Source organism: Scyliorhinus torazame, chromosome 9, assembly GCF_047496885.1.
Source record: "Scyliorhinus torazame isolate Kashiwa2021f chromosome 9, sScyTor2.1, whole genome shotgun sequence".
Taxonomy (NCBI): Eukaryota; Metazoa; Chordata; class Chondrichthyes; order Carcharhiniformes; family Scyliorhinidae; genus Scyliorhinus; species Scyliorhinus torazame.
Genome location: NC_092715.1, coordinates 141756574 through 141767523, shown reverse-complemented (window position 1 = coordinate 141767523; position 10950 = coordinate 141756574). Strand labels below are relative to the sequence as shown.

The window sequence follows — 10950 nt, the reverse complement described above, 5'->3', positions numbered from 1 at the left end:
ATTTATCTGAGGCAGACGTTAGAAGAATGAGGTAGAGATTGATCACAGTGGCCTGGGCAGAATTATTAAATTATATACAGAAATGAACAATAGGAGGTATTCAAAGCAGATGCAGATCTCCAGGACCTAATGTTTTCTATTCCAGGAGTAAAATGATTTGAAAGAAGTAGGTGAAGAAATTCTAGAAGCTATTCTCATGATCCTCCAAAAATGTCTTGATTCAGGAACTGACCCCTCAGATCTGAAGATACCCAATGTCATTCTATTGCCAGTAATTCAGAAAGGTAAGAGAGATAAACTAAGAAATTATAAGTCTATTAGCCTAATGTCTCTTGTCCAAAAGTTACTATAATCTGTTTTTAGAGGTAGAGTGGCTAAGCATTATGACAAATATATACGGATCAAAGAGAACCCACATGGATTTGTAAAGGGTAAAACACATCTAACCAATCTAGTTGAATTTTTTTTAGTAGATGTTAGGATTGGCATCAGTACATTAATCGGCTTCATTTTTTTAAACCATGAATGAGATCACAGCAAAAGGTGATATTTCTGTCAGTTTGTAGGCCCCAAAAATATAATTTGATTAGAAACCAGAGGCACGCGACTCAAATACCTTTGAATTTGGTTGAAGAACATTTCAACCCAAGGTCCTCGATTATCCTCCAACATTAAAAGTTTAACTCTGCAGTAAAAGACCACGAAGAGTATGTCTCAGCCTTCGTAGCCAGGCTTTGCCAACTTGTTGAACACTGAGTTCTGGACCACGCTTGGCGACATGTTACATGATCGGCTGGTTTGTGTGATCCATAACCTTAATATCCAGGCGTAGCTCCTAGCGGAAACCACAATTACATTGGAAATGGAGAGAGGAAGCCTACTGAGTCGTGAAGTAAGCATTACAGTCTTCAAACATCTTGGCGCATTTTGACCCTGGGAAACCAATTGTGCTGACATGTGATGTATCCCCTTATGGCATAGGTTCAGTTTTATCCCACAGAATTGGCGATGGTTCGGAACACCAGGGGCGTCATTCTCCGACCCCCCGCCGGGTCGGAGAATGGCCGTTGGCCGCCGTGAATCCCGCCCCCGCCCCCGCCGAAGTCTCCGCTCCCGGAGATTGGGCGGGGGCGGGAATCCAGCCGCGCCGGTTGGCGGGACCCCCCGCTGGATTCTCCGGCCCGGATGGGCCGAAGTCCCGCCCAGAAACTGCCTGTCCCGCCGACGTAAATCAAACCTGGTATTTACCGGCGGGACCAGGCAGCGTGGGCGGGCTCCGGGGTCCTGGGGGGGGGCGCGGGGCGATCTGACCCCGGGGGGTGCCCCCACGGTGGCCTGGCCCGCGATCGGGGCCCACCGATCCGCGGGCGGGCCTGTGCCGTGGGGGCACTCTTTCCCTTCCGCCTCCGCTACGGCCTCCACCATGGCGGAGGCGGAAGAGACTCTCCCCACTGCGCATGCGCGGGAAACTTTCGGCGGCCGCTGACGCTCCCGCGCATGCGCCGCATTTCCGCGCCAGCTGGCGGGGCAACAAACGCCATTTCCGCCAGCTGGCGGGGCGGAAATCCCTCCGGCGTCGGCCTAGCCCCTCAATGTTGGGGCTAGGCCGCCAAAGATGCGGAGACTTCCGCACCTTTTTGCCGGCGCGATGCCCGTCTGATTTGCGCCGGCTTTGGCGCCAGTCGGCGGGCATCCCGCCGTTGGGGGAGAATTTCGCCCCTGATTGCCATTTCCTCAAGGACCCTTTCTGATGCAGAACAAAACTATACCCAGATTGCAAAGGAGGGCTTAGTGGTTACATTCGGTGTGAAGAAATTCCACCAGTATGTATAAGGTCGACGGTTCGACATTGTGACTGACCACAAGCCATTACTGGGCTTTTTCAGGGAAGATAAGCTCATACTGCTCATAGCCTCAGCGAGGCTGCTGCGTTGGGCCTTGTTGTTGGCGGCTTACAACTGTGCTTTTCAGCATCAGCCTGTGATGCAAATTGCTAATGCAAATGCATTAGGTTTCCTGCCCCTCTTCCGCCACCACCTGTACCCAGGACATCATTCCAGCTTTAAACTTCCTAGACACTCTGCCAGTATCCGCAGGGCACATCCGCAACTGGACCCAATGACCCTCCTATACTTTCAAAGATTAATCGAATTCTTCAGTCTGGCTGGCGTTACGAGAAGTCCAAACAGCTAAGACCCGACTTCACTCATTAGGATGAGTTGACGTGTGAAGATGGCATGATTCTGTGGGGGTCACGGGTGGTTGTCCTGTCTCAGGTCAGGGGATCCCTCCTTCAAGAGCTACATAGCGCCTTCCCAGGGCTGACAAAGATGAAGATATTGGCGTGGAGTTACATCTGGTGGCCAGGCATAGATAAACCACTGAAGAACTAGTACATCAATGCTACCCTTGCCAAATGCAGCGACCTTTGCGGCCTTCCATCACCCTTCACCCTTGCGAATGGGCAGGTCATCCGTGGATCAGGATCCACATTGATTATGTGGGCCCATTCATGGGAAGATGTTTTTGGTGTTGGTGGATGCCCACTCGAAGTGATTATCGGTTCAAGAGATGGGGGCCACTAACGCGGCGGCCACGGTAGTTGCCTTGTGCCGATTGTTTGCCATTCATGAGCTTCCCGAGTCAATTGTTTCAGACAACGGCAGCCCCTTCACGGGCAATGCTTTCCTTGTTTTTGTGTGAGCCAATATTATATGGCATACGAGGGTAGCCCCCTATTATTCAGCATTAAACGAAAGGGCCATCCAATCTTCCAAGAATGCCATGAAAAAGCAACTGATAAACCCCTTCACAAGCAGTTGGCTATTTTTTTGTTGTTGTAAAACTCAACCCCTCTTTCGACCATGGGGGTCACACCAGCTGAGCAGGTCATGGGACGTCAGTTGAGAACCCGATTGGATCTAGTGTTTCTAAATTTGGTGGGGAGGGTGGAGGCAGATCAGGCCTCCCAGAAGAATCAGCGGTCTGAGCAGAGAAGTGACACGTTGTTCCAGGTGGGAGATCCAGTTTTGGTCTGTAATTTCTCCTCAGGTTTGCATTGGTTGGATGGACCGGATGTGGCCCAGTCAGGGCTGGTGTTTTATGTGGTCAATGTGAATGGGAGGCCCGTCAGAAAAGACGTCAGCCATTTGAGGAGTTGATAGTTGCCGACCTCCAGCTTGGAGTCGACAAGCCAGCATCATAAAATGATAGAATTCTGACAGGGCAGAAGATGGCCATTCGGTCCATCGAATCTGCACTGACCCTCTGAAAGAGCACTCCATCCATGCCCCACTCCCCCGCCTTATCCTTGTAACCCCACCTAACCTACACATGCTTGGACACCAAGGGACAATTTTGCATGGCCAATCCGCCTAACCTGCACATCTTTGGACTGTGGGAGGACATCAGAGCACCCGGAGGAAACCCATGCAGAGACAAGGAGAATGTGCAAACTCCACACAGTCACCCAAGGTCGGAATTGAACCTGGGTCCCTGGCACTGTGAGGCAGCAGTGCTAACCATTGTGCCACCATGATGTCCCACCGTGACTACTCCTGTAACTCTGTCCAGCCAAGGGGAGCCAGGGGCTCCTGTTTCTGTTCAACCAGATGCATCTGTCAGGGCTGGTGAGGCCAGTTTGCCTGTCGTTGGTGTTGCCTCCTGAGGCAAGTCTGTGGAGAGAGAAACAGTTAATGTTCCGGGTCTGTCTGGAGCTCGGGAGAAGGCATATGGACTCGAAACGTTAACGCTTTCTCTCTCCAGGGTGGCACGGTGGAGCAGTGGTTAGCACTGCTGCCTACAGTGCTGAGGACCCGGGTTCGATCCCAGCCCAGGTCACTGTCTGTATGGAGTTTGCACATTCATAGAAGTTCATAATTCATAGAATTTACAGTGCAGGAGGCCATTCGGCCCATCGGGACTGCACCGAATCTTGGAAAGAGCATCCCACTCAAGCCCACACCCCGTAACCCCGTAACCCAGTAAGCCCACCTAACCTTTTTGGACACTAAGGGCAATTTATCATGGCCAATCCACCTAACCTGCACATCTTTGGACTGTGGGAGGAAACCGAAGCACCCAGAGGAAACCCACGCAGACACAGGAAGAACGTGCAGACTCCGCACAGTGACCCAAACTGGGAGTCGAACCTGGGACCCTGGAGCTGTGAAGCAACTGTGCTAACCACTGTGTTACTGTTCTCCCTGTGTCTGCATGGGTTTCACCCCCACAACCCAAAGCTGTGCAGGATAGATGGATGGGCCATGCTAATTTGCCCCTTAATTGAAAAAAAAAATTGGGTAATCTAAATTTTTTTTAAAAAGAGTAAACAAAATGTTTCTTTATCCACAGGTGCTGCCAGACCTGCTATGTTTCTCTAGCATTCTGATTTTGAAAGATAAGATTATTGGCGCTGTCAGTAGGTTGAAACTATTGTGCTGGTTTGCTAAAAAGACAAATACATTGTACAATTAGGCTTAATTTGAAAATTGTAAGCTATCTTTTAAGGCTGAAACTTATATAATGAAACTTTTTGAAACCTGTGCTATTGAAAAATATTTTGTGGGCTTTGGTGCTAGGGAGAGATGGTGGAAGAAATTAATTTCAACCAGACGTGGCAATAGTTATGGTGGATTCTTCCATAGCTCTAATAAAAATAATTAATGCGGCCCTGTGCTGACAATAAATCTGAGGCAAGCTTTAGAAAAGGCAAAATCCTCGAAACTTACTGTGAGTGCATGAGGGTTGACAGGAGTGTATGGTATTCTTGAGCTCTGTACTAAAATTGAGTGATTTTCTTTTGTTCGGCAAGGATATTTCATGTCATAAAACCAAAATGATATTAAGGTACACATCAGCCATTATGTAATTGAATGGCTTGAGGAGAGGATGAAAAGTAGATTGGAAGCACTCTTGAACAAGGATTGTTGAGAGGTGGATGTGCATTTCAAAACCTTATACATTGCAAGGCTGGGGATGAGGTATTAATTCAGGTGGACAAGGGCAGTGAAATCCCTATCTGATGATAGAATCTTAGAATTAACAGTGCAGAAGCAAGCCATTCGGTCCATCAAGTCTGCACCGGCTCTTGGAAAGAGAACCTCATTTACGCCCACACTTCCAACCTATCCCCGTAACCTAGTAACCCCACCTATCCTATTTTTTGGACACTAAGGGCAATTTAGCGTGGCCAATCCACCTAACCTACACATCTTTGGGCTGTGGGGGGGAACGGAGCACCCAGAGGAAACACACTCAGACACGGGGAGAACGTGCAGACTCCGCACAATGACCCAAGCCGGGTATCGAACCTGGGATCCTGGATCTGTGAAGCAACTGTGCTAACCACTGTGCTACCCTAGGGGCATGTGTTGTGACTATGTTGGGCATCTTTAGGGTGGATTGATGAGTAGCCAGAAAACAGATCTCAGAAAAGTTCTAGGTGATTAGCACAAGGGTACAGCTTTGCAGAGTGGCAACTGTAGCTGGTGACAACTGTAGTTTGAAGACTGCTAATTTTAAACTGAAGCCAAACATCGAAATAACAAACCTATACAAACACAACCATTCCATGCGGCCCGGGGACACACGTGCCTCCAAATGACACCTGCTCTTCCGGGAAAAGGGGCGGTGATGACAGGCTCGCGCTCGGCGACCAATCAGAGCTCAGCGGATCCTCTTTGTGACGTCAGTCTCCTGCCGCTGAAGAAGGAAAGAATGAGAGCACTTCTTCCTGCAGAGGCTCCGGGATACACGGCGGACCGAGTGAGTGAGAGTGTCGGGCTCCGGGATACACGGCGGACGGACTGAGAGTGAGAGAGTCGGGCTCCGGGATACACGGCGGACGGACTGAGAGTGAGAGAGTCGGGCTCCGGGATACACGGCGGACGGACTGAGTGAGAGAGTCGGGCTCCGGGCTACACGGCGGACGGACCGAGTCGGGCTCCGGGATACACGGCGGACGGACTGAGTGAGAGAGTCGGGCTCCGGGATACACGGCGGACGGACTGAGTGAGAGAGTCGGGCTCCGGGATACACGGGGACGGAGTGAGTGAGAGAGTCGGGCTCCGGGATACACGGGGCCGGAGTGAGTGAGAGCCGGGATTCACGGCGGCGGAGGCCGAGTCGGTGAGGCCCAGCGATAGCGGCGGGCCGAGAAAGGAGGGCGATGTTGCAGCTTCTCCGGCGGGCCTCCTGGCCGGGCAGTTGTGCATGTCGGATGAGGGCCCAGCTGGGGCTAGAGTCGCCGTTTGCTCACTCATTGTGCGTTGGGGCCGGGTGCTGAGGCTCTTTGGGACCAGGCCCGGCCCCCCGCGCTCAGGGGCCTGGACTCGGGAATGGCTCGAGCCGGTGGCCAGTTGCTGCTTTTAAGAAACGGTGGAAAACTTTTATATCGAAAATGATATTTTATTTTGGCATGCCTTGAATCTTTGTTCAAACAGTAAAAGCGGAGCTGGTTTCCCTCTGGGATATTAAATCTTGAATTTGTTGGGGAGGGGGAAGGGGAACTCTGTTGTGTTGGACTGGCCAGGTTGTTTTCTACATGTTTCTATTCTAAATAACATTCGTCATCCGATGTGTTGGGCAATAAAGTTGCTTTGCTCCTAACCGATACCAGGAAAAACTGTAATTTTAAACCATACAATTTTACAATTGCCATCTCCATCATGACTAGATGATAGGGAAGTCTCCTGTCAGTAATTGTTTTTAAAAGCTCTTAATGTGCACAAACTCACCTGGTGATTGCTTTTTTTTTGTACTCTGCAAAAAGCAGCTGTTTTCCATGGCTGTTTGTGTGGATCAGTGCAGTCACATTGCAGCCTTGTGATGGTTAGAATTGAATGCTTTGGTCCTTGTGATCTTCCTAAGAATGTTATCAGTGGGGATCTATTTCAGGATATGTCCTTTTGCTAGGCTAGGGAGCTGTGCCATCATGCAGTTATTTAATTACACACACTTCTCTTTATTGCTACATTCTGGGAGAGACAAAATTAATGTGATTTTAATTGTTTGACTGAATAATTTTAGTGATAATGGTGTGAGATGGTGGATATACTCTAATATCTGGTGGCACAATAGCACAGTGGGGGTGGCATAGTTGCACAGTGGTTAGCAATATTGCTTCACAGCTCCAGAGTCCCAGGTTCGATTCCTGGCTTGAATCACTGTCTGTGTGGGATCTGCACATTCTCTGTGTCAGTGTGGGTTTCCTCCAGGTGCTCTGGCTTCCTCCCACAGTCCAAAGATGTGCAGGTTAGGTGGATTGGCCATGACAAATTGCCCTTAGTGTCCAAAAAGCGTGCCCTTTCCAAGGGCTCGTGCAGATTCGATGGGCTGAGTGGCCTCCTGTTAAATTCTATGATCTTTGATTCTTTATTTTCCTTAAAGAAATTTAGTTTTTGAAATCCAGATTTGTGTATTGTCATTTTAAACTGTGCTTCCAGTTAAGGCTTCAGTTTAAATTCTGGTTACTTGTGTACTTCTGTCATGGTGTAGCAGACAAAATATTTGAAAGCTAGTTCCACAAGAGGTTGATATTCTTGTGGATATGATTTTCTTGATGCTCTGTATATACTGAACTTGAATAGCCATATAAATACTATGTCTACAGGAGTGTCTGAAGTAAGGAATCAATCCTGTGGAGAGTAACACTTGATTCCCCAAAGCCTGTCCACCATCTACAAGGCAGGAGTGTGATGGAATACTCTCCACTTGCCTGGATGAGTGCAGTTCCAACAACACTTGAGGAGCTTAACATCATCCAGGACAAAGACTACTTAATTGGTGTCTCTTACACAAACATTCTCTTTCCTCCACTACTGAACAGTAGCAACAGCATGTACCATCTACAAGTTGCACTACAGGAACTCCCCAAAGGCTCCTTAGACAGCACCTTCCAAACCCACAACCAATACCATCTAGAAGATAAGGGCAGCAGACACACAACTTTGTGAACGCAGGGCGTCCACACCGAATTAAAATAAGATTTATTTACAAAACCGTATATACACTTACCAGTAGATTCCTACCAGGTCTCTTTCTGGTCGGTGCCAAAGGAACATGGGAATTAGGAGCTGAGTTAGGTCTCTTCCAGGTCTCACATCCACCTATGCCTATTGCCCATATCCCCTTAACCCATGTTGTTTTTTATTTTATAAATTTAGAGTACCCAATTATTTTTTTCCAATTAAGGGACAATTTAGTGTGGCCAATCCACCTATCCTGCATATCTTTTGGGTTGTGGGGGCGAAACCCACGCAGACATGGGGAGAATGTGCAAACTTCTCACTGACAGTGACCCAGGGCCGGGATTCGAACCAGGGTCCTCAGCGCCTAGGCAACAATGCTAACCACTGTGCCACCGTGCTGCCCCTTTAATCGGTTTTTAAAAAATCCGAAATATACCTTTCTCCTTTAAACCATTTAACAATTCCGATTCCACAGCACTGGGGCAGAAAATTCCACAAATTCACCACCCTCTGCGAGAGATAGTTCAAAGAACAATACAGCACAGGAACAGGCCCTTCGGCCCTCCAAGCCTGTACCATCCTTGGCCAAAACCCTCAGCACTTCCTTGTGCCGTATCCCTCTAAACCACCCTATCCATGTATTTATCGAGATGTCCTTTGAATGCTATGTATCTTCCACAACCTCTCCTGATGTGGGAAGTGCGTTCCAGGCACTCCCCACCCTCTGTAAGAAAAACTGCATTGCACGTAGTCTCTAAACTTTGTGCCCCACCTCCTCAACTCCGTAGTTCCTCCATCTCTATTCTAAATCTACTGCCTCTCCGCCTGTATCTGACCTCTCGTTCTAGATTGCCCCACAAAGGGAAACATTTGGTTAGTTGACGTTTACTTTATCAATCCCTTTCAGTATTTTACACACCACAATCAGATCCCGACCCTCCCCTCCCCCATTGTTTTAAAACGCCAGCGAGTATAAGCCCAAAATGTTTATAGTCTCTCCATGGCCTGGCTGGCTGCCCTTTTATACAATGCTAAATTGAGTTCCGTCAGTTAGGGAGCTCGTACTCAGCGTGAAACACTGGGAAAATGATCATTCCCACCCCACCAGTCCTGTGCGGGATGTTATTGGAACACGATTGGATGTTCCCCAACAAGTCACTTGCCATCCTGACTTGGATATATGTCACCTTTCCTTCACTGATGTGGGACCAAAATCCTGCAACTCCCTCCCTAACAGCACTGTGGGTGTACCTACACTCTGGGACTGCAGGTGCAACTCTCCACCACCATCTCGAGGGCTACAAGGGATGAGCAATTAATGCTGCCCTAGCCTGTGAAGTAATTTTTTTAAATACAAGTTATTGACTCAACAGTGACTATTTACTGGTGAGAAATGGGTGTGTCTCACCTTAAGCAGTAGACTGCAAAACTTGTTTTGCTCGTTCATCGGGTGACCTACTTCTTGGTAATACAGACTTGTGTCTCACCAAATATTTTTGGGCTTGGTTTTGTTCACTGAGTCAGAACTTGATAAAGAATTGTACCATGGATCTGATTGAAAATGACGCTGTCACCACAGTGCATCGGCATTAACATTATGCCAAGTATTCAGTTGTCAGCCATTAAGACCAGTGACACAACATGTTTTTGAGGTGTTGTTCGATTTTCTTGACTGTTTTATATGAATAAGCTTCAGATGGCAACATTGGTGTTCCGATGCCCAATCAAGTTAAGAGCTGAATACAGTAAACTAAAACAAAGTTGTCCTTTAGTCAATGATTGTAATTGCCACTTTTGAATGATGTAGGGAGAAGTGGAACACATACAGTAAAATCTCCATAGCAATTGAACCATTGTTTTCAGCATTCTGATTATTAAATGTACATTGGATATAGTACAGTGAAACAAACTTTTTGTACTTTGAGCATTTAACTAATTAAAATTCATAATTAACAAGTTGTCATAGTAGCAAATCCTATGACTCATCGTTTTCAAAATGAAGCTAATTACCTTGTCAAACTGATTCTTTTAGAAAATGTTTCTGTCCTCCAGAAAAAAATGTTTGTGACTAATGTTGGTTGTGTATGAACAGCCTAAGTCAACATGACCTGTTGGGAGAGTGAACTCTGTGGGAGAGGTGGACAAGAAAGCTGAGTGCTGAAACATTTTGTTTTTCTATTAGGTCATAAACTTGTCTGATCTGACACCATGTCACAAGCAAGACCATTTCACAATCAGTTCTCATTGGACTGAGTCAAAAGTATTTACATACTGAAACTAAATTCCAAAAAGGATGCAATGCAAATCTACATTTTGATTCTGTATTTAAACTGTGCCTTGTGCAACAGAAAAATACTTTGAGTGAATCAACCATAGCAATATGGTGCCCCCTGGTCATAGCCTTTCCAGACCATTTTCCCCTCAATTTTTTTGTTTATCATGTGATCTAATCAGTCTCGGTTTCAATGATTCCTGACACATGGTAACAGAACTAGAATTTATTTCCTTGAATGAGAGATTTGATGATTTTGCTCTAACAATAAGGGAACTGGTCAAATCCTGTGTTGCATGGTAGTTTAGGATTTCTACTTGTAATTTGGAGACTTGGTGTACTAATAAAATAATATTATCTGTCAAGAAGCGGCCCTAATTATTGGTGACACTAGAATGGAGCTGGGTATAAGATTTTTTTTGCACCAAAAAGAACCAAGGGTTTGGCAGAATTGGGAAGTCTGTTAGGAAGAAAATCTTGACTGTAGTAGCATTGATTTACTACATCTACAAATGATGCATTGATTGTTCCTGGTGGTATACGAGTCTCAGCAGCACAATTTTCCTTTTATCAAGGTCTTCCATGTGAGGGTAATGGGGCAAACTATTGGTACCTAACCAAAGAGGTACTGTATTGGGGGAGAGAGAGTGCTGCTGGTGTTGGGTGAACAGCTTAGTTCAGCAGTATATTTTGAGATTCTGAGGAAAA

At 47.0% G+C, this 10950-nt stretch overlaps 1 protein-coding gene across 8 annotated transcripts in view; it reads left to right on the top strand.

The window, feature by feature from the left end:
- The first annotated feature begins 265 nt into the window (after nt 1–265).
- The window catches only part of LOC140429502 (AN1-type zinc finger protein 5-like), a 38313-nt gene continuing 27628 nt past the window's right edge, over nt 266–10950 (top strand). The window contains exons 1-2 of one of the 8 annotated variants that reach the window (XM_072516582.1): nt 5774–5958; nt 6004–6048. Coding sequence is in view for 2 of the 8 variants with exons in the window: in XM_072516578.1 (XP_072372679.1) it covers nt 5719–5766 (48 nt within the window). In the remaining 6 variants the exon portion in view is untranslated. The other 7 variants (XM_072516584.1, XM_072516578.1, XM_072516577.1 and 4 more) reach the window with 7 other exon arrangements.